Source organism: Eleutherodactylus coqui, chromosome 13, assembly GCF_035609145.1.
Source record: "Eleutherodactylus coqui strain aEleCoq1 chromosome 13, aEleCoq1.hap1, whole genome shotgun sequence".
Taxonomy (NCBI): domain Eukaryota; kingdom Metazoa; phylum Chordata; class Amphibia; order Anura; family Eleutherodactylidae; genus Eleutherodactylus; species Eleutherodactylus coqui.
Genome location: NC_089849.1, coordinates 375,775 through 400,410, shown reverse-complemented (window position 1 = coordinate 400,410; position 24,636 = coordinate 375,775). Strand labels below are relative to the sequence as shown.

The following is a 24,636-nucleotide window of genomic DNA, read 5'->3' as shown; positions in this document are numbered from 1 at the left end:
GTTGTGGAGCGGATCTACAGATGACACGCTGTTGTGGGGGGATCTTAGGATGACACGCTGTTGTGGGGGTATCTGAGGATGACACGCTGTTGTTGAGGGATCTGAGGAGGACTAACTGTTATGGGGGAATCTGAGGATTACACGGTGTTGTGGGGGGATCTGGGGATAACTAGCTGCTGGGGGGATCTGAGAATGACACGCTGTTTTGGGGGGGGGGATCTGCAGATGACACGCTGTTGTGGGAGGTGATCTGTGGATGGCAAGCTGTTGTGGGGGGATCTGAGGGTGACACGCTGTTGTGGGGGGGGATCTGCGGATGACTCGCTAGTGTGGGGGTTTCTGAGGATGACATGCTGTTATGGGGGATCTGAGGATGACACGCTGTTGTGCGGGGGATCTGAGGATGATACGCTGTTGTGGGGGGATCTGAGGATGACACGCTGTTGTGGGGGGGGATCTGCGCATGACACACTGTTGTTGGGAGGATTCTGAGGATGACATGCTGTTATAGGGGATTTGAGGATGACACACTGTTGTGGGGGGGATCTGAGGATGATACGCTGTTGTGGGGGGATCTGTGGATGACACGCTGTTGGGGGATCTGAGGATGACACGCTGTTGTGGGGGGATCTGAGGATGACATTCTGTTATGGGGATTTGAGGATGACACGCTGTTGTGGGGGGGATCTGAGGATGATACGCTGTGGTGGGAGGGGATCTGCAGATGGCGCGCTGTTGTGCGGTGAATCTGCGGATAGCACGCTGTTGTGGGAGGGGATCTGCAGATGGTGCGCTGTTGTGCGCGGGATCTGCGGATGACACGCTGTTGTTGAGGGATCTGAGGAGGACTAACTGTTATGGGGGAATCTGCGGATGACTCGCTAGTGTGGGGGTTTCTGAGGATGACATGCTGTTATGGGGGATCTGAGGATGACACGCTGTTGTGCGGGGGATCTGAGGATGATACGCTGTTGTGGGGGGATCTGAGGATGACACGCTGTTGTGGGGGGGGGATCTGCGCATGACACACTGTTGTTGGGAGGATTCTGAGGATGACATGCTGTTATAGGGGATTTGAGGATGACACACTGTTGTGGGGGGGATCTGAGGATGATACACTGTTGTGGGGGGATCTGTGGATGACACGCTGTTGGGGGATCTGAGGATGACACGCTGTTGTGGGGGGATCTGAGGATGACATTCTGTTATGGGGATTTGAGGATGACACGCTGTTGTGGGGGGGATCTGAGGATGATACGCTGTGGTGGGAGGGGATCTGCAGATGGCGCGCTGTTGTGCGGTAAATCTGCGGATAGCACGCTGTTGTGGGAGGGGATCTGCAGATGGTGCGCTGTTGTGCGCGGGATCTGCGGATGACACGCTGTTGTTGAGGGATCTGAGGAGGACTAACTGTTATGGGGGAATCTGAGGATGACACGGTGTTGTGGGGGGGGGAGATCTGCAGATGACACGCTGTTGTGGGAGGTTATCTGTGGATGGCAAGCTGTTGTGGGGGGATCTGAGGGTGACACGCTGTGGTGGGGGGGATCTGCGGATGACTCGCTGGTGTGGGGGTTTCTGAGGATGACACGCTGTTGTTGGGGGGATCTGAGGATGACACACTGTTGTGGAGGGATCTCAGGATGACTAACTGTTATGGGGGAATCTGGGGATGACTAGCTGTTGGGGGGGGATCTGAGAATGACACGCTGTTGTGGTAGGTGAGATCTGCAGATGACACGCTGTTGTGGGAGGAGATCTGCGAATGGCACGCTGTTGTGGGAGGTGATCTGCGGATGGCAAGCTGTTGTGGGGGGGATCTGAGGGTGACACGCTGTTGGGGGGTTTCTGAGGATGACATGCTGTTATGGGGGATCTGAGCATGACTCGCTATTGTGGGGGGATCTGTGCATGACTCGTTATTGTGGGGGGATCTGAGGATGACACGCTGTTGTGGGGGGGATCTGCGCATGACACACTGTTGTGGAGGGGGTTCTGAGGATGACATTCTGTTATGGGGGATTTGAGGATTACACGCTGTTGTGGGGGGGATCTGAGGATGATACGCTGTTGTGGGAGGGGATCTGCCTATGGCGCACTGTTATGCGGTGGATCTGTGGATAGCACGCTGTTGTGGGAGGGGATCTGCGGATGACACGCTGTTGTGGGGGTATCTGAGGATGACACGCTGTTGTGGGGGTATCTGAGGATGACACGCTGTTGTTGAGGGATCTGAGGAGGACTAACTGTTATGGGGGAATCTGAGGATGACACGGTGTTGTGGGGGGATCTGGGGATGACTAGCTGTTGGGGGGATCTGAGAATGACACGCTGTTGTGGGAGGTGATCTGTGGATGGCAAGCTGTTGTGGGGGGATCTGACCGTGACACGCTGTTGTGGGGGGGATCTGCGGATGACTCGCTGGTCTGGGGGATCTGAGGATGACATTCTGTTGTGGGGGGATCTGAGGATGACACGCTGTTGTGGGGGGATCTGCAGATGACTCGCTATTGTGGGGGGATCTGAGGATGACACACTGTTGTGGGGGGGATCTGTGCATGACACACTGTTGTTGGGAGGATTCTGAGGATGACATGCTGTTATGGGGGATTTGAGGATGACACGCTGTTGTGGGGGTATCTGAGGATGACACGCTGTTGTTGAGGGATCTGAGGAGGACTAACTGTTATGGGGGAATCTGAGGATTACACGGTGTTGTGGGGGGATCTGGGGATAACTAGCTGCTGGGGGGATCTGAGAATGACACGCTGTTTTGGGGGGGGGGGGATCTGCAGATGACACGCTGTTGTGGGGGGGATCTGCGGATGACTCGCTGGTCAGGGGGATCTGAGGATGACATTCTGTTGTGGGGGGATCTGAGGATGACACGCTGTTGTGGGGGGATCTGCAGATGACTCGCTATTGTGGGGGGATCTGAGGATGACACACTGTTGTGGGGGGGATCTGTGCATGACACACTGTTGTTGGGAGGATTCTGAGGATGACATGCTGTTATGGGGGATTTGAGGATGACACGCTGTTGTGGGGGGATCTGAGGAGGACTAACTGTTATGGGGGAATCTGAGGATGACACGGTGTTGTGGGGGGATCTGGGGATAACTAGCTGCTGGGGGGGGGGATCTGCGGATGACTCGCTATTGTGGGGGGATCTGAGGGTGACACGCTGTTGTGGGGGGGGGGGATCTGCGCATGACACACTGTTGTTGGGAGGATTCTGAGGATGACATGCTGTTATGGGGGATTTGAGGATTACACGCTGTTGTGGGGGGGATCTGAGGATGATATGCTGTTGTGGGGGGGATCTGTGGATGACACGCTGTTGGGGGATCTGAGGATGACTAACTGTTGGGGGTGTTGATCTGCAGATGACTCACTGTTGTGGGGGGGATCTGAGAATGACACGCTGTTGGGGGATCTGAGGATGACACGCTGTTGTGGGGGGGATCTGAGGATGACATTCTGTTATGGGGGATTTGAGGATGACACGCTGTTGTGGGGGGGATCTGAGGATGATACGCTGTGGTGGGAGGGGATCTGCGGATGGCGCGCTGTTGTGCGGTGGATCTGCGGATAGCACTCTGTTGTGGGAGGGGATCTGCAGATGGCGTGCTGTTGTGGAGCGGATCTACAGATGACACGCTGTTGTGGGGGGATCTGAGGATGACACGCTGTTGTGGGGGTATCTGAGGATGACACGCTGTTGTTGAGGGATCTGAGGAGGACTAACTGTTATGGGGGAATCTGAGGATTACACGGTGTTGTGGGGGGATCTGGGGATAACTAGCTGCTGGGGGGATCTGAGAATGACACGCTGTTTTGGGGGGGGGGGATCTGCAGATGACACGCTGTTGTGGGAGGTGATCAGTGGATGGCAAGCTGTTGTGGGGGGATCTGAGGGTGACACGCTGTTGTGGGGGGGGATCTGCGGATGACTCGCTAGTGTGGGGGTTTCTGAGGATGACATGCTGTTATGGGGGATCTGAGGATGACACGCTGTTGTGCGGGGGATCTGAGGATGATACGCTGTTGTGGGGGGATCTGAGGATGACACGCTGTTGTGGGGGGGGATCTGCGCATGACACACTGTTGTTGGGAGGATTCTGAGGATGACATGCTGTTATAGGGGATTTGAGGATGACACACTGTTGTGGGGGGGATCTGAGGATGATACGCTGTTGTGGGGGGATCTGTGGATGACACGCTGTTGGGGGATCTGAGGATGACACGCTGTTGTGGGGGGATCTGAGGATGACATTCTGTTATGGGGATTTGAGGATGACACGCTGTTGTGGGGGGGATCTGAGGATGATACGCTGTTGGGGGATCTGAGGATGACACGCTGTTGTGGGGGGATCTGAGGATGACATTCTGTTATGGGGATTTGAGGATGACACGCTGTTGTGGGGGGGGGATCTGAGGATGATACGCTGTTGTGGGAGGGGATCTGCAGATGGCGCGCTGTTGTGCGGTGAATCTGCGGATAGCACGCTGTTGTGGGAGGGGATCTGCAGATGGTGCGCTGTTGTGCGCGGGATCTGCGGATGACACGCTGTTGTTGAGGGATCTGAGGAGGACTAACTGTTATGGGGGAATCTGAGGATGACACGGTGTTGTGGGGGGGGGGAGATCTGCAGATGACACGCTGTTGTGGGAGGTTATCTGTGGATGGCAAGCTGTTGTGGGGGGATCTGAGGGTGACACGCTGTGGTGGGGGGGATCTGCGGATGACTCGCTGGTGTGGGGGTTTCTGAGGATGACATGCTGTTATGGGGGATCTGAGGATGACACGCTGTTGTGGGGGGATCTGAGGAGGACTAACTGTTATGGGGGAATCTGAGGATGACACGGTGTTGTGGGGGGATCTGGGAATAACTAGCTGCTGGGGGGGGGGGGGGATCTACGGATGACTCGCTATTGTGGGGGGATCTGAGGGTGACACGCTGTTGTGGGGAGGATTCTGAGGATGACATGCTGTTATGGGGGATTTGAGGATTACACGCTGTTGTGGGGGGGATCTGAGGATGATATGCTGTTGTGGGGGGGATCTTTGGATGACACGCTGTTGGGGGATCTGAGGATGACTAACTGTTGGGGGTGTTGATCTGCAGATGACTCACTGTTGTGGGGGGGATCTGAGAATGACACGCTGTTGTGGGGGGCAGGATCTGCAGATGACACGCTGTTGTGGGAGGGTATCTGCAGATGGTACGCTGTTGTGGGGGGGATCTGCAAACAACACGCTGTTGTGGGGGGGATCTGCGGATGACTCCCTGTTGTGGGGATGGGATCTGCGGATGACACGCTGTTATAGGGGAATCTGAGGAGGGAATTGATAGGAAATTGACCAAATTTGCTGATGACACAAAGCTAGGAGGGATAGCTAACACTAGGGAAGAGAGAGCGGATTCAAAAATATCTAGAAAAGCTTGCACAGTGGGCAGCGACTAACAGAATTATACAAGGAGAAATGCAAAGTCCTACATCTGGGCAAGTAAAATGAAGAAAGCAGATATAGAATGTGAGGAATTGGGCTAAGCAGCAGCACATGTGAAAAAGACTTGGGTATACCAATAGATCATAGACTGAACATGAGTCAACAATGTGATGCAGCAGTCAAAAAGGCAAACATAATTCTGGGATGTATTAAGATAAGCATAGAGTCTAGATCATGTGAGGTCATTATCCCCTCTACTCTTCCTTAGTCAGACCTCATCTGGAATACTGGGTCCAGTTCTGGGCTCCCCACTTTAAAAAAGATATAGACAAAGTGGAGCAAGTTCAGAGAAGAGTTACCAAGATGATGAGCGGTCTGCAAATCATGTCCTAGGAGGAACGGGTAAAGGATCTGGGAATGTTTAGCAGAAGTGAAGGCTGAGAGGAGACTTAATAGCTGTCTACAAATATCTGAAGGGCTGTCACAGTGCAGAGGGATCAGCCCTATTCTCATCTGTACAAGGAAAGACTAGAAGCAATGGGGTGAAACTGAAAGGGAGGAGACACAGATTAGATATTAGACAGTGAGGGGATCAATGAGTGGAACAGGTTACCATGGGAGGTGGTGAGTTCTCCTTCAATGCAAGTGTTCAAACAGAGGCTAGACAGACATCTGTCTGGGATGATTTACTGAATCCTGCACTGAGCAGAGGGTTGGCCCCGATGACCCTGGAGGTCACTTCCAACTGTGCCATTCTATGACACGCTGTTATCGGGGAATCTGAGGATGACACGCTGTTGGGGGGGGGGGGGGTCTGAGCATGACATGCTGTTGTAGGGGGGATCTGCAGATGACACGCTGTTGCGGGGGGGGAGTTCTATGGATGACTTGCTGTTTGGGGAGGATCTGTGGATGACACGCTATTGTGGGGGGATCTGAGAATGACACGGTGTTGTGGGGGGGGGGGGATCTGCGGATGACTAGCTGTTGGGGGGTTGATCTGCGAATGACTCACTGTTGTGGGGGAATCTGAGGATGACACGCTGTTGGGGGGGAGAATCTGAGGATGACATGCTCTTGTGGGGGGATCTGCGGATGACTCGCTGTTGTGGGGAGGATCTGAGCATGACATGCTGTTGTAGCGGGGGATCTGCAGATGACACGCTGTTGTGGGGGTGGGGGGGGGGATCTGTGGATGACATGCCGTTATGGGGGATCTGAGGATGACACGCTGTTGTGGGGGGATCTGAGGATGACTCCTTGTTTTGAAGGAATCTATGGATGTCTCCCTGTTTTGGGGGAATCTGAGGCTGATCTGAGGATGATACGCTGTTTGGGGGGATCTGAGGATGACTCCCTGTTGCGGGGGAATCTGAGGATGACTCCCTGTTGCGAGGGAATCTGAGGATGACTCCCTGTTGCGAGGGAATCTGAGGATGACTCCCTGTTGCGGGGGAATCTGAGGATGACTCCCTGTTGCGGGGGAATCTGAGGATGACTCCCTGTTGCGGGGGAATCTGAGGATGACTCCCTGTTTTGGGGAAATCTGAGGATGACTCCCTGTTTTGGGGAAATCTGAGGATGACTCACTGTTTTGGGGAAATCTGAGGATGACTCACTGTTTTGGGGAAATCTGAGGATGACTCCCTGTTGGGGGAGTTCTGAGGAATCTAAGTATGACATTCTGTTGGGTCGGGAATTTAAGGATGACATGCTGTTAGGGGGGATCTGAGGATGACATAGTGTTATGGGGGATCTGAGGATGACTCGCTGATGTGGGGGGGATCTGAGGATGTCACGCTGTTGTGGGGAAATCTGAGGATGTCACGCTGTTGTGGGGAAATCTGAGGATGACTCCCTGTTGGGGGAGTTCTGAGGAATCTAAGTATGACATTCTGTTGGGTCGGGAATCTAAGGATGACACGCTGTTAGGGGGGATCTGAGGTTGACTCGCTGATGTGGGGGGGGGATCTGAGGATGTCATGCTGTTGTGGGGAAATCTGAGGATGGCTCCCTGTTTTAGGGTAATCTGAGGATGACATTCTGTTGGGTCGGGAATCTAAGGATGACACGCTGTTATGGGGGATCTGAGGATGACATAGTGTTATGGGGGATCCGAGGATGACACACTGATGTGCGTGTGTGTGTGTGTGGGGGGGGGGGGGTTCTGAGGATGACACGCTGTTGTGGGGGGATCTGAGGATGATACGCTGTTTGGGGGGGATCTGAGGATGACTCCCTGTTTTGGTGGAATCTGAGGATGACTCCCTGTTTTGGGGGAATCTGAGGATGACTCCCTGTTGCGGGGGAATCTGAGGATGACTCCCTGTTGCGGGGGAATTTGAGGATGACTTCCTGTTGCGGGGGAATCTGAGGATGACTTCCTGTTGCGGGGGAATCTGAGGATGACTCCCTGTTGTGGGGGAATCTAAGGATGACACGCTGTTATGGGGGATCAGAGGATGACACGCTGATGTGGGGGGGATCTGAGGATGGCTCCCTGTTTTGGGGGAATCTAAGGATGACTCCCTGTTTTGGGGGAATCTGAGGATGACACTCTGTTGGGGGGGAATCTAAGGATGACACGCTGTTATGGGGGATCTGAGCATGACACGCTGATGTGGGGGGGTGGGGGAAATGTGGATGACTCGCTGTTGTGGGGGGATCTGAGGATGACACACTGTTGCGAGGGAATTTGAGGATGACTCCCTGTTGCGGGGGAATCTGAGGATGACTCCCTGTTGTGGGGGTTCTGAGTATGACACGCTGTTGGGGGGGAATCTAAGGATGACACGCTGTTATGGGGGATCTGGGGATGACAGAGTGTTATGGGGGATCAGAGGATGACACGCTGATGTGGGGGGGATCTGAGGATGGCTCCCTGTTTTGGGGGAATCTAAGGATGACTCCCTGTTTTGGGGGAATCTGAGGATGACACTCTGTTGGGGGGGAATCTAAGGATGACACGCTGTTATGGGGGATCTGAGCATGACACGCTGATGTGGGGGGGTGGGGAAAATGTGGATGACTCGCTGTTGTGGGGGGATCTGAGGATGACACACTGTTATGGGGGATCTGAGGATGACACGCTGTTGTGGGGGGTGGCGGGATCTGAGGATGACACGGGGTTGTGGGGGATCTTAGCATGACTCGCTGTTTTGGCGGAATCTGAGGATGACTCCCTGTTTTGGGGGAATCTGAGGATCACTCCGCTTTTTGGGGGAATCTGAGGATCACTCCGCTTTTCGGGGGAATCTGAGGATCACTCCGCTTTTTGGGGGAATCTGAGGGTCACTCCATGTTTTGGGGAAATCTGAGGATGACTCCATGTTTGGGGGGGGGTATCTGAGGATCACTCCACGTTTTGGGGGAATCTGAGGATCACTCCGCGTTTTGGGGGAATCTGAGGGTCACTCCGCGTTTTGGGGGATTCTGAGGATCACTCCGCGTTTTGGGGGATTCTGAGGCTGACTGCCTGTTGTGGGGGGTTGCGGGGGGGGGGCAGATATGAGGATGACACGCTGATGTGGGGGGAATTTAAGGATAACATGCTGTTGTGGGAGGGATCTGAAGATGACACGCTGTTGTGGGGGGATCTGAGGATGATTCCGTGTTTTGGGGGAATCTGAGGATGACTCCCTGTTGTGGGGGGTGCGAGGGGGGGCAGATTTGAGGATGACTCGCTGTTGTGGGGGAATCCGAGGATAACTGCCTGCTGTGTGGGGGTGCGGGAGGGGGAGCAGATCTGAGGATGACTCGCTGTTGTGGGGGGGGATCTGCGCACGACACGCTGTTGTGGGGGGAGATCTGCGCATGACACGCTGTTGTGGGGGCGGGAGATCTGCGCATGACACGCTGTTGTGGGGGATCTGTGCATGAAACGCTGTTGTGGGGGATCCGCGGATGAAACGCTGTTTTGGGGGGATCTGCTGCAGCGGGACTGTAGGCGGTGTTCTCTTTGTGCGCTTCGCCTTCTATGTTGGGACGTTTCTCATCTGTTCTTTCTGCCCGCCGGCTGATCGCTGGGGTCGGGGCAATGTGGCGTCTCACGTGTGTTCTGGGTAGCTCTGCCCCGTTCTGCGGCTTCTTGCCCCCTGCTGGGTTACAATGTTCCGGACTGCTGCGGAGAAGGGGCTGCCCACTGCTGGTAGAGCCGGACCCTTGTATCACAGATGCATCTGGGGGTCTTTCCTTCCTTCCGCAGAACATTGTCTTCTTCCTTAAGTGTCGCCAACATTTCCCTTTTGAAGAGAAGGAGAGTTCCTGCAATTCTTCAGAAGCCCAAAAATGTATGGGGGGTGGGTTGGTAGATAATGCACCATGGACCATCTGTTTCTAATGGTATCTAATCCTAACATATGCGATACAGTCTGTTCCTAAATGTATCTAATCCTAACATATGTGATACAGTCTATTCTTAAATGTATCTAATCCTAACATGTATGATACAGTCTTCTCCTAAATGTATCTAATCCTATCATGTCTGATACAGTCTGCTCCTAAATGTATCTAATCCTAACATGTATGATACAGTCTTCTCCTAAATGTATCTAATCCTAACATGTATGATACAGTCTGCTCATAAATGTATCTAATCCTAACATGTATGATACAGTCTTCTCCTAAATGTATCTAATCCTAACATGTGTGATACAGTCTGCTCCTAAATGTATCTAATCCTATCATGTGTGATACAGTCTGCTCCTAAGGCCGAGTGTCCACGTCCTAATGTCACCGCGGTTTTCCGTGCAATTCATAATGATTTTCCGCTCGTGCACATTGGGTTGTGCTTTCCATAGTCATCCTATGGAAAGCGTGCCATGCGTGCCCCGCGTACAATTTATCGCCGTGGATCACTCTATGACAAATCGTCTGTGGATACTCGGCCTAAATGTATCTAATCCTATCATGGGATACGGTCTCTGAAACTCCAGAGCTCTACATTATAGCCATACTGTCACCTTTGGGGAATGACCAAGAGCGCCACCTCTTCGGTTATAAGGACACCATATTGGAAAAGAGCGTTGGCTGCACATATCAAGCACTTTTCGAGTCATGGGTGATTTTTGCCGCAGTGCTGTGTACTCTACACCCGTTAGAAGTGACGTTCGGTGTGGATTTTGACACTTCTATATGTGAAAATCTAAAAGTTGAAGGGAAACCCTCCCACTTGTCACTTAAAAAAACAAACAAACATAATTGGTATTGCCGCGTCCATAGAATTCCGACTGTGTGCTACATTTATAGCCATTCCCATATGGCATACAGTCAGTAATGAGCAGGGGGCACATACTTCTGGCCATGTTTGTGTGTGTACAACATATATATATATGTTAGGGTAATGCAGTATATATTACATATCATCCCTCAGGTCGTTGGACTCCTCATGTGTATAATACTGAGGGTTGTCTAGTCTTCATGTCAGTAATAATAATAATCTTTATTTGGCGCCACCATATCCCGCAGCGCTTACATAGACAGGGGGGATACAGAAGGACAAAAGGACAAACATTACAGAACCACGGTTACATAGTAATCAGCTGATGGAGACAATAGGGGTGCGGGTCCGGCTCCAATGGGCTTACATACTACAAGTAATGGGGTGATACAGAACGTAAAGGGGCTGGAGATGTGAACAGTATGGTGGAGATGTGCACGGTATGGCGGGTGGATATGTGCACGCTATGGCGGGGTGGAGAGTGAGGGATACTACACACAGACAATGGTCAGACATTTAACCGTTCGACGGCAGAATCGGTGTGACTGCAGGGACAGTTGATGGTGGCTGGCAAGGATTGCAGTCAGTAGGTCAGGGAGCATGTTATCAGGAGGTGTACAGAGGGGTTTGTTTAGGGAATGCGGTATGCCTCCCTGAGGCCTCAGTCACACGGGTGTTTTGACATGCAAATTTTTGAACGCATCAGTTATGCCTTCAAAAATTTGCGTGACTGAAGCGGGCGCCACGGCAGAAAAAACGCTGCTAGCAGCGTTTATCCGCTCAAGAAGAGTGCTGCCCGCTATCCCTTGCTGCAGCTGTGACAGCTGCAGCAGGGGATTCCTTGGATGTGAAACCCCTGTATGCTGTCACATCCAGGAGTTTCACCTGTGGTCAATGGGTCCGGCGGCAGCTGCAGCGGCCCCATTGACATACAGAGAACATTGCGATCCTCTGCTACAGATTTGACAGCTGTAGCAGAGGATTTCTTAATTTCCGCGGGGAGTCCCATTGTCACTGGACACTGTGATAGCCGGCTCTATTGAAAGCAATGTCCTGCCGGCAAAAGCTGCAATGATTTTCAGGAATTCATGAATGGGTGAGTGCTGCCTCTGATTGGCTGAGTGCAGGGACCAATCAGAGGCAGCTCTCAGCTGTCATTCAATAGCTGAGAGCTGTCTCTGATTGGTCAAAGTGCTCAGCCAATCAGAGGCAGCCCTTTCAGCAGGCGGGGATTTTAAATTCCCACCTGCTGAATACTACTAAGAGCAGGGCAGGACAAGAGCCGGCTAGATGCGGCTGAGCCCCGGCATGCTGCAGAGAGGTGAGTATACATTTTTTTTATTTTTTACACATTTTTGGATTGATTTTCAGGTAAGGGCTTATATTTGAAGTCCTTCCCCGAAAATCACTGCAGCGCTTGCCGGAAGCCCATTGCTTTCAATGGAGACGGCTGTATTATCGGCTCCATTGAATTCAATGGAAGAACATCGCTCTCCTCTGCAGCAGCTGTGACAGCTGTGGCAGAGGATCGCGATCTTTACTATATGTTCTCAATGGGGCCGCCGGGCCCATTGAGCGCAAGGTGAAACCCCTGGATGCGACAGCTTCCAGGGGTTTCACATACACAGAACACCGGTTTGCCGCAGATTGCAGTTACATGCGCTCTGCGAACCGGTGTCCTATAGTTTTCGCACAAGCGTTTTTATGCATGTAAAATTTGCACATGTGACCGCTGCTATTGAAAAGCATTGGTTCTATCTAGTGCAAATTTTTTGATGTGCGGAAAAACGCCCGTTACAAGCGCCCGTTACAAGCGCCCGTTACAAGCGCCCGTTACAAGCGCCTGTTACAAACACCCATGTGACTGAGCCCTAAAGAGGTGCGTTTTTAGAGCACGCCTGAAGTTCTGCGAGTCCTGGATTGCTCGGGTAGCCTTTGGTAGTGCGTTCCAGAGGACCGGTGCTGCTCTGGAGAAGTCTTGGAGGCGGGAATGAGAAGTTCGAATTAAAGGGGCGCTCAGTCTGGTTTCATTAGCAGAGCGGAGAGCCCGGGCTGGGTGATGGATTGAGATGAGGGAGGCGATATAGGGGGCGCTGCGCTGTGGATGAGGGATACAATATAGGGGGGCGCTGCGCTGTGGATGAGGGATACAATATAGGGGGGCGCTGCGCTGTGGATGAGGGATACAATGTAGGGGGGCGCTGCACTGTGGATGAGGGATACAATATAGGGGGCTGCGCTGTGGATGAGGGATACAATGTAGGGGGGCGCTGCACTGTGGATGAGGGATACAATGTAGGGGGGCGCTGCGCTGTGGATGAGGGATACAATGTAGGGCGGCGCTGTGGATGAGGGATACAATATAGGGGGGCGCTGCGCTGTGGATGAGGGATACAATGTAGGGCGGCGCTGTGGATGAGGGATACAATGTAGGGCGGCGCTGTGGATGAGGGATACAATATAGGGTGGCGCTGTGCTGTGAATGGCTTTATGGATGAGGCTGGTGAGTGTGAATTGTATTCTGTATTTGACGGGCAGCCTGGCAGTGACCGGCACAGGGCAGAGGCGTCCGAGTAGCGGCCGGACAGGAAGATGAGCCTGGCTGCCGCATTCAGGATGGATTGGAGAGGGTAGAGTCTGGTGCAGGGGGGGCCGATCAGCAACGAGTTGTAGTAATCGAGCCAGGAGTGGATGAGGGCGACAGTGAGCGTTTTTAGCGTGTCTGCAGTGAGGAAAGAGCGGATTCTTGTGATGTTCTTGAGGTGCAGCTGACATGTTCGGGCCAGAGATTGGATGTAGGGGGTAAAGGAGAGATTGGAGTCGAATATAACCCCAAGGCAGCGGGCGTGCTGGGAGTTATGGTGCCACACACTGAGATGGAGATGTCAGGAGGAGGGCGGTTAGTGGAGGGTGGAAACACCAGCAGGTCAGTTTTTGAGAGGTTTAGTTTTATGTAGAGAGAGGACATGGTGTTAGAGATGTTTTGGAGGACTGGCGCTGTGATGTCACGAGCAGAGGTATATAGCTGGATGTCGTCAGCGTAGAGGTGGTATTGGATGCCGAAACTCCTGATGGTCTGTCCAATAGGGGCTCTGTAGATTGAGAAAAGGAGGGGGCCAAGGACCAAACCCTGGGGGACCCCAAAAGCAAGGGGAAGAGGAGGGGAGGTAGAGCCAGCAAAGGAGACGCTGAAGGAGCGGTCAGATAGGTAGGAGGAGAACCAGGAGAGAGCAGTGTCCTTTAGGCCGATGGAGCGAAGCATACTGAGGAGGAGTTTGTGGTCGATAGTGTCAAATGCTGCAGAAAGGTCGAGGAGGATCAGTAGGGAGTAATCACCCCTTGATTTGGCTGTCAGGAGGTCGTTTGATACCCTTGTAAGGACAGTTTTTGTCGTTGGTCTGAGTACAGACAGTGAGCAGGAGCTAGATGCAGTGCTGACAAGACTAGGGTCAGGGCTAGTCTGGGATTGGGAAGGTATTTCCTGACGGATGTCATCAATTTTCTTTTTGAAGTAAGCAGCCAGCTCTTCAGCACTGAGATCCGTCACCGGGGGCTGTGGTTTAGGGCTGAGAAGGGAGTGAAAAGTATCAAAGAGCCATTTAGGGTTGTGGGATAATGAGGAGACTAGAGAGGTGAAGTAGACTTGTTTGGCATGGTGGAGGGCAAGCTTGTAGGTTCTGAGCATGAATTTGTAGTGGAGGAAGTCTGCGGACGTTTGCGATTTCCTCCACAGCCGTTCAGCACTTCTAGAGCACCGACTGATGAAGCACATTTGAGGCGTGAGCCAGGGTTGCCGTGGTCTACATCGGATGGCTCGTGTCCTAGGGGGCGCTGCTTCATCCAGGGCATGTTTGAGAGCGGTGTTGTAGTGAGCGGCAGCCAGGTTGGGGCAGGTGAGGAGAGAGATGGGGGACAGAGAGGACTGTAGGGACTCAGCAAAGTCCTGGGTGTGAATGGCCTTAAGGTTCCTGTAGGTACTGTAGGTAGGTGGGTCTGGAGAGATGTTGGGGAGCGTGACAGAGAAAGAGAGGAGGTTATGATCTGATAGTGGGAGAGGGGAGTTAGTGAGGTGGAAGCAGAGCAGAGCCGGAGGAAGACCAGATCAAGAGTATTGCCATCCCTGTGAGTGGGAGAGGCTGTGAGAGACCAAGGGAGGAGGTCAGCGAAAGAAGCTGATGGGGAGATGGGGTCATTAGTGGGGATGTTAAAATCACCTAAGATGAGGGTTGGAATTTCGCAGGATAGGAAGTGGGAGAGCCAGGCAGCAAAGTGGTCCAAAAACAGGCGAGGAGCACCTGGGGGGCGATAGATGACTGCTACTCGCATGGACAGCGGGCGGAAAAGCCGTAGCGTATGTACCTCAAATGATGGAAAAGTGAGTGAGGGTACAGGGGGGATGACCTGGTAGGTATATTTCGTGGAGAGAAGAGCACCTACTCCACCACCACGCCTGTCATCTGGTCTCGGGGTATGGGAGAACTGCAGGCCATTGTAGGACAGTGCAGCAGGGGAGGCCGTGTCAGACTGCTGTATCCACGTTTCTGTGAGAGTTAGCAGGTTTAGAGATTTAGCAGTAAAAAAGTCGTGGATGGCAGGGAGTTTATTACATGCTGACTGGCAGTTCCAGAGTGCACATTTAAAGGAGTCAGGGGAGGGTTCGCATGGGCTAGCAGTTGGGCTTGGGGATTTTCTTAGTGAGTCAGGTGGGGGTAATAGTTAGGTGCAGTGGAGGGTGGGCCAGGATTGGGAGAGATATCCCCAGCTGCTAGTAGCAGCAAGATAGCAAGGGTTAGCAGATGGGTAGGAGATTTATGAGGGCGGCTGTTATGTTTCTTAGTGGCATTAGGGGTTTTGAGACTAAGTAAGAAAGCAAAGAGTGCACGCGGGCTGTGCATAGGTGAGGACAGGAGAGAGGGGCTGATGTGAATAGAGTACCCCAGAGGTGGGCATTTGAAAGAGGTTCTGGAAAGGATGAGACCAGAGGTGACAGCATTAGCGATAGCTTTGAAGTGCAAGGCATTTAGGCAGAGTTTGTGGCCTACCTGTCGAACTGCATCACACTTAATACCACTCATACTCGAGTGGCATACATGCTTACACTGATTTTATAATGAAAGTTTAGGTACAACTAGGAAACAAATGGGAGTGGCTAATCGGGTTCCAATTGACTAGCCAGCTAAGTTTAGATTTGCAAACCTACTGACCAAAAGGAGGGTGGGGGGGATTTATTGCTCTCCTTAGAAAAGGCAAGCATCTCAACAAGGATGGGTGAAAGATGCTATTTGGGGGAGGTGGATGGCAGAAATGACTTAAATTAAAGTTTCATTTAGGCTGCATTCCCACGAACGTATATCGGCTCGGTTTTCACGCCGAGCTGATATACGTCGTCCTCATGTGCAGGGGGGGTGGGGAGGATGGAAGAGCCAGGAGCAGGAACTGAGATCCCGCCCCCTCTCTGCCTCGTCTCCTACCCTCTGCACTATTTGCAATGGGGAGAGGCGGGACAGGGGTGGGGCTCATTCGTGGAACTTAGCCCCACCCCTGCCCCACCTCCTTTCAGTGCAAATAGTGCAGAGGGGCGGAGAGGAGGCAGAAAGGGGGTGGGAGCTCAGTTCCTGCTTCTGGCTCTTCCATCCTTCCCCCTCTGCAGATGAGGACGACGTATATCGGCTCGGCATGAAAACCGAGCCGATATACGTTCGTGGGAAAGCAGCCTTAGCCAGTAAAATGTACCAGCAGCAGACAGGAAGAATGCAAAATACTAGGGCAGGGCCACATTCCATACTAAAACACTTCCCATGGCCACTAAGGGATTTCCCACCTACTGGGACAATTGGGATCACCTTCCCCCCCAATCAACATATCTGGGAGGAGAAGTCGATACAATGGAAATAACCTTAGGCCCCCTGTCCACTGCTGCGGGGGGAGTGGGGAGCCCTGACAGGTCTCCGAGATAAGCCTATCTGCAGATAGGCTCACCGTGGAGAATCGCGGCAATCACAGCATGCCGTTATTGAAATCTCGCAAGCGGAGAAACGCTATGATTCTCCGCTTGTGGATGCCGGTGCTGTGCTTTCCATAGCAACCCTAATCGATAAGCAGCCCGTGGATCATCGCCCCTGGACAGGCAGCCTTACAGAGGATGGATGTCCTACAATCCACAATGTACAGAACTGTATTATATACAACGCCTATAAGTTATATACTCATATCTGGAGGGACAAACAGGTCAAGAGACATTATTTTCCTTATAATGGGCCTCATGTGGCACAGAGTGTTAAGGCAGCAGTATGCAGTCCTAAGCTTCTCGCTCATGACCTGAAGGTTGCAAGTTCAACCTCCGCTTGATTCAGGTAGCCAGCTAAAGGACCTCCATCCTTCTGAGGTTGGTAAAATGAGTACCCAGCTTGCTGGGGGGTAATAAATAATTTACCTAAAAGCACTGCAGAATAAGTTGGCGCTATACAAATAACAAGTCCCCCCCTTTTCCCTTATAATGGACCCAGACAAGACTAACAAGGGCACCCTAATATATAGGAGTTCTGCTGTGTTCCATATGAGCAGCTACATATAGATATTTCTAGATGAATAGGGCCGCACAGGATGGCATTGTGACATGGTGTGCATCCCTGTACTGAGCGATCATACTTTTAGTAACTTTGAGGGTCTCCAGTCCTCAGGCCAGTATATTAATGGTCCCTGCCCCAGCAAGAACTGAGCTCCCAGCTATTGCTTGCTGCAGGTTACACCAGAGCGGAGATCATAACGGTGATGGACAGGAATGTGGCACAAGGTGCAATCAGAAGCGGTCAGACTGGATTTACATGCTCAGCCACTCAAGGGTTAATGTCAGAGGAGAGGTGATGGCCACTCCCTATGCAAATAGCGTGTCACCTGACCCAGGATGTGACTGCAGAGACCCGAGGACAGGTGAGTGCAGGTGGGGAGCGGAGAGATGGGAGTTGCGATAGGTGAGTGCGGTGCTGTGGTAAAGGAATAGCTGGAGGCCCCACGGCCAGCTGGACAAGTGAGCTGACCGTCTAATGTTCTCCCCTCTGGTAATTGTTTCCCCCGAACAGAGCTGCAGCACCTCTTGTCCTCCCAAACAGTCCCGGCGGCTTTACTAAAAATGTATAAATGTACACTTCAAGTTATCAAATTACATATTATCTCCCCCCCCCCCCATACAGGGATTACATATTCTCCTCCCTCCCCCCCCCCCTCCCTCATACAGGGATTACATATTGTTCCACCCCCCCTCCCACCACCACCACCACCACCACCACCACTTTACAGGTATTACATATTATCCCTCCATCCCTCGCCCTCCACCCTGCCAAACAAGTCTCCTTCACCTCTCGTCTCCTCACTATCTCACAACCCCAAACATCTCTTTGATACTTTTAACTCCCTTCTCAGCCCTAAACCGCAGCCCCCTGTGAGGGATCTCAGTGCCGAAGAGTTGGCTGCTTACTTCAAAATGAAAATCGACAACATCCGGCAGGAAATAACTTCCCAATCCCAGACTAGCCCTGACCCTAGTCTTGTCAGCACTGCATCTAGCTCCTGCTTACTGTCTGTACTCAGACCAGCGACAGAGGAAGAAGTCTCCAGATTGCTTTCCTCTGCTTGCTCCACCACCTGCTTAGCGAACCTCTCCCCTCACACCTCCTGCAATCCCTCTCCCCTCACATCTTCTGCGGTCCCTCTCCCCGGTGGTCATCTCCCATCTCACCACTATATTCAACCTCTCTCTGACCTCTGGCATTTTTCCCTCCTCTGTCAAACACCCCATCATATCCCCACTGCTACAGAAACTGACTCTGGACACGACTGATGCTGCCAACTACCGACCCATCTCTAATCTCCCCTTCATCTCCAAACTACTAGAACGGCTGGTCTACTCCCACCTTATAAACTATCTCTCAGAAAACTCTCTTCTCGACCCCCCTACAGTCCAGCTTCCGCCCCCAACACTCAACAGAAACCGCCCTTACAAAGATGTCAGGTTACTTCCTGACAACCAAATGGAGGGATGACCACCCCCTACTGATCCTCCTCGATCTCTCCACAGCATTTGACACTGTTGACCACAAACTCCTCCTCAGTATGCTTCGCTCCATTGGACTAAAGGACACTGCTCTCTCCTGGTTCTCTTACCTATCCGAGCGCTCATTCAGTGTCTCCTTTACTGGCCCTACCCCCCCTCCTCTTCCCCTCGCTGTTGGGGTACCCCTGGGCTCAGTCCCCAGGCACCTCCTCTTCTCCGTCTACACAGCCCCCATTGGACAGACCATCAGTAGTTTTGGCTTTCAGGTCCATCTCTACACTGACGACACCCAGTTATATACCTCCTCCCATGACATCACAGCACCGATCCTCCAGAGCACCACCGACTGTCTGTCCGCTGTCTCTAACACCATGTCCTCTCTCTACATAAAACTGAACCTCTCAAAAACTGACCTGCTGGTGTTTCCACCCTCCACTAACCGACCTCATCCTGACATCTCCATCTCAGTCTGTGGCACCATAACTCCCAGCACGCCCGCTGCCTTGGGGTCATATGCAACTCCGATCTCTCCTTTACCCCCTACATCCAATCTCTGGCCCGAACATGTCAGCTGCACCTCAAGAACATCGCAAGAATCCGCTCTTTTCTCACCGTGGACACGCTAAAAACACTTACTGTCGCCTCAACCACTCCCGGCTCGATTATTGCATCTCGCTGCTGATCGGCCTCCCGCTCCAGACTCTACCCTCTCCAATCCATCCTGAATGTGGCAGCCAGGCTCATCTTCCTGTCCAGCTGCTACTCGGACGCCTCTGCCCTGTGCCAGTCACTGCCAGGCTGCCCGTCAAATACAGAATACAATTCACACTCACTACCTTCATCCATAAAGCTCTCCACAGTGCAGCGCTACCCTATATTGCCTCCCTCATCCACCGCACCACGCCGCCCTACATTGTATCCCTCATCCACCGCACCGCGCCGCCCTACATTGTATCCCTCATCCACAGCACCGCGCCACCCTACATTGTATCCCTCATCCACAGCACCGCGCCACCCTACATTGTATCCCTCATCCACAGCACCGCGCCACCCTACATTGTATCCCTCATCCACAGCACCGCCCTACATTGTATCCCTCATCCACAGCACCACGCCGCCCTACATTGTATCCCTCATCCACAGCACCGCCCTACATTGTATCCCTCATCCACAGCACCGCGCCACCCTACATTGTATCCCTCATCCACAGCACCACCCTACATTGTATCCCTCATCCACAGCACCACGCCGCCCTACATTGTATCCCTCATCCACAGCACCACCCTACATTGTATCCCTCATCCACAGCACCGCGCCGCCCTACATTGTATCCCTCATCCACAGCACCGCGCCGCCCTACATTGTATCCCTCATCCACAGCACCGCGCCACCCTACATTGTATCCCTCATCCACAGCACAGCGCCGCCCTACATTATATCCCTCATCTCAATCCACCACCCAGCCCGCTCCCTCTGCTCCGCTAACAAAATCAGACTAGTGCTAAACTAATTCGAACCTCTCATTCCCGCCTCCAAGACGTCTCCAGAGAAGCACCAGTCCTCTGGAATGTGTTTCCCAAAACTATCCACGCAATCGCAGATTCACTAAACTTCAGGTGTGCTCTAAAAATGCACTTCTTCAGGAAGGCATACCACAACCTCGAAACCAAACCCCTCTGTGCTCCCTGACTTGCTGACTGCAGTCCCTGCCAGCTGCCATCAACTGCCCCCGGTAGTCACACCAATTCAGCCACCTCACGGCTTAATATCTGACCATTGTTTATGTGTATAGCATCCCTCACTCACCATACCAGGCACATCTCCAGCCCCTTTACCTCCACCCCATTAATTGTAGTATGTAAGCTGGTTGGAGCAGGACCCGCACCCCTATTGTTTCCATCAGCTGATTACTATGTAACCGTGGTTTTTGTATATTTGTACTTTTGTCTTTCTGTATCCCCCTGTTTTTGCAAGCGCTGTGGAATATGTTTGTTTGGCGCTATAGAAAATAAAGATTATTATTATCCCCCCACACCCTCCCTCCACCCCATACAGGAATTACATATTACCCCCCTAACTTCGCCCCCCCCCCCCCATAGAGGGATTACATATCATCTCCCCCTCCCCCCATACAGGGATTACACTCACTCACTCTCTCCCTCCCCATACAGGGTTTACATAGTATCCCCACAACTCTATCCCTCCCCCATTCAGGGATTACATAGTATCCCCCACCCCTCCCTCTCACCTCCATACAGGGATAACATAGTATCCTCGCCCCTCACTCCTCCCCTCCCCCATACAGGGATTACATAGTATCCCTCCCAAAAAAAGGAATCACAAAATATCCCCCCCTCCCCCATACAGGGGTTACGCAGTAACCCCACTTCTTCCTCTCCCATACAGGGATTACATAGTATCCCTACCCCTCTCCCCCTCCCTCCCCGATACAGGAATTACATAGCATCCCCACTTCTCCCTCCCCATATAGGGATTACATAGTATCCCTACCCTCACTCCCTCTCGTCCCTCCCGTATACAGGGATTACATAGTATACCCACTCCTCCCTCCCTCACTTTATCCCCCCATACAGGGATTACATAGTATTCCCACCCTTCCCCATACAGGGATTACATAGTATTCCCACCCTTCCCCATGCAGGGATTACATAGTATTCCCACTCCTCCCTCCCTCACTTTATCCCCCCATACAGGGATTACATAGTATTCCCACCCTTCCCCATGCGGGAATTACATAGTATCCCCACCGCTCTCTCCCCCATACAGGGATTACATAGTATCCCTCCCCCCAAGAAAAGGAATCACATAATACCCCACTCTCCCCCATACAGGGATTACATAGAACCCTTAACTCTCCACCATACAGGGATTACATAGTATCCCCAACTCTCCACCATACAGGGATTACATAGTATCCCCAACTCTCCACCACACAGGGATTGCATAGTATCCCTTACTCCTCCCTCTCCCATACAGAAAACGAAAAGTCAGAAAAAAAGTCTGCGCTCAGAGATGGAGTGAACTGAGAACAAATTCACATAAAAGTAATAGTGAGGTGTGACACTTACTTGAAAGGAGGGGGGTATGATGCACAGTTGCCCCCTCCTCGGAGTGTCCTCAACACAGTATAGAGCTATGCTCCAAGGTGCATAGTAGTAGACCAAAGGTTAAAGTCAGACGAAACTTTTAATGAGGCGACGCGTTTCAGTGCACAACAGGGCACCTTTCTCAAGCCATACATGCCCTCTCCCCCACTCTCCCCCATACAGGGATTACATAGTATCCCCAATTTTCCACCACACAGGGATTGCATAATATCTCCACCCCTTCACCATACAGGGATTACACAGTATCCACCCTCCCCACCCATACAGGGATCACACAGTATCCCCCCCGCAAATACAGGAATCACATAGTATCCAGAGTTCTCCCTCCCCCATACAGGGATTACTTAGTATCCCACCCCTCCCCCATACAGGGATTACACAGTATTCCCACCCCTACACCATACGGGGATTACATAATATCCCACCCCTCCCCATACAGGGATTGCATGGTATCCCCACCCCTCCCCATACAAGGATTGCATAGTATCCCTACCCTTCACTCCCTCTCCCAATCCCCCAAACAGGGTTTACATAGTACTCCCACCCCTCACTTCCCCCTTATACAGGGATTACATAGGGTCACCCACCTCCCCCATACAGGAATTACGTAGTATCCCCACCCTTCCCTCCCCCATTCAGGAATTACATAGTATCCCCCACTTCTCCCTCCCCATACAGGGATTACATAGTATCCCCCACTAGTCCCTCCCCCACACAGGAACTACATAGTATCCCCACCCCTCTCTCCCTTCCCCATACAGGGTTTACATCGTATTACCATCCCTTCCTCCCCCGTACAGGGATTACATAGTATCCCTACCCCTCTCCCCCTCCCAAACCCCATACAGGGATTACATAGTATCCCACGCTTCTCCCTCTCACATACAGGAATTACATAGTATCCCCAATTCTCCACCATACAGGGATTACATAGTATCCCCAATTCTCCACCCATACAGGGATTACATAGTATCCCCCCCCCCCCCCCCCCCCCCAGATACAGGAATCACATAGTATCCAGACGTCTCCCTCCCCCATGCAGGGATTACTTAGTAACCCCACTTCTCCCTCTTCCATACAGGGATTACATAGTATCCCCTACACCTTTCCCCCTACCTCCCCCATACAGGGATTGCATAGTATCCACATCCCTCCCCCCTCCTTCCCATTTACGAGGATTACATAGTATCACTACCCATCTCCCCCTCCCTCCCCCATACAGGGATTACATAGTATCCCCACTTCTCCTTCCCCATATAGGGATTATATAGTATCCCCCACTTCTCCCTCCCCCATACAGGGATTACATAGTATCCCCACCCCTCACTCTCCAATACAGGGTTTACATAGTATCCCACCGCTCACTGCCTCTCCCTTACACAGGGATTACACAGTATCCCCAACACTCCACCATAGAAGGATTACATAGTATCCCCACCCCTCCACCATACAGGGATTACATAATATCCCCATCCCTCCACCATACAGGGATAACATAGTATGCTTGCCCACCCCTCCCCATACAGGGATTACATGGTATCCCCACCCCTCCACTATACACGTATTACGTAGTAGCCCCACACCTCCCCATACAGGGATTACATGGTATCCCCACCCCTCCACTATACACGTATTACGTAGTAGCCCCACACCTCCCCATACAGGGATTACATAGTATTCCGATACCTCCACTATACAGAAATTACATAGTATCCCTGCTCATTAATCCATGTCTCCTTCCCCCAAACAGGGTTTACATAGTATCCCCACGCCTCCACTATACAGGGATTACGTAGTATCCCCACCCTCCTCATACAGGGATTACATAGTATCCATGCCCCTCCCCATACAGGGATTACATAGTATCCCTACCCTCACTCCCTCTCTCCCTCCCCCATACAGGGGTTACATAGTATCCCTGCCCTCCCCCATGCAGGTATTACATAGTATTCCCTCCCTCGCCCTCCGTCCCCAATACTGGGATTACATTGTAATCCCTGTATAAGGGTGAGGATACTATGTAATCCCAGTATTGGGGAGGGGGGGGGGGGTGATATTATGTAATCCCTGTATCACCCCCTCCCCTATACAGGGATTACATAGTATCCCCATCCCTCCCTCCCTCACCTTCTCCCTCATACAGGTATCACATTATATCCCCACCCCTCCACTATACAGGGATCGCATAATATCCCCACTCTTTCAGCATAAAGCCATTACATAGTATCCCCAACCCTCCACCATACAGGTATTGCATAATATCCCCACTCCTCTAGCATACAGGGATCGCATAATATCCCCTCCCCTCCACCATACAGGGATCGCATAATATCCCCACCTCTCCACTATACAGGGATTACATAGTATCCCCACCCCTCCAGCATACAGCGATTACATAGTATCCCCACCCCTCCACCATACAGGTATTGCATAATATCCCCACCTCTCCACTATACAGGGATTACATAGTATCCCCACTTCTCCCTCCCCATACAGGGATTTCATAGTATCCATATACCTCCCCGTACAGGGATTACATAGTATCCCCGCCCTCCACCATACAGAAATTACATAGTATCCCCACTTCTCCCACCCTCATACAGGGATTACATAGTATCCCCACCCCTCCCTCCCCCCTTTTACAGGAATTACATAGTATTCCCTCCCTCCCTCTCTGTCCCCAATACTGGGATTACATAGTATCCTCCCCCTTCCCTTACCCTTATACAGGGATTACATAGTATCCCCACCCCTTCCTCCCTCACCTTTTCCCCCATAAAGGGAT

General features: G+C 52.2%; 1 protein-coding gene across 3 annotated transcripts in view; it reads left to right on the top strand.

Annotated features, from left to right (window-relative positions):
- ARHGAP27 (Rho GTPase activating protein 27) overlaps positions 1-24,636 on the top strand; it is a 79,291-nt gene that overhangs the window by 7,945 nt on the left and 46,710 nt on the right. Inside the window, exon 1 of one of the 3 annotated variants that reach the window (XM_066586893.1) lies at positions 17,535-17,603. The exons of the other annotated variants lie outside the window; for them this stretch is intronic. Coding sequence (XP_066442990.1) covers positions 17,550-17,603 — 54 coding nt within the window. The 5' untranslated portion in view covers positions 17,535-17,549. Of the gene's footprint in view, positions 1-17,534; positions 17,604-24,636 lie in introns of those variants that run through there. 3 annotated transcript variants of the gene reach the window in all.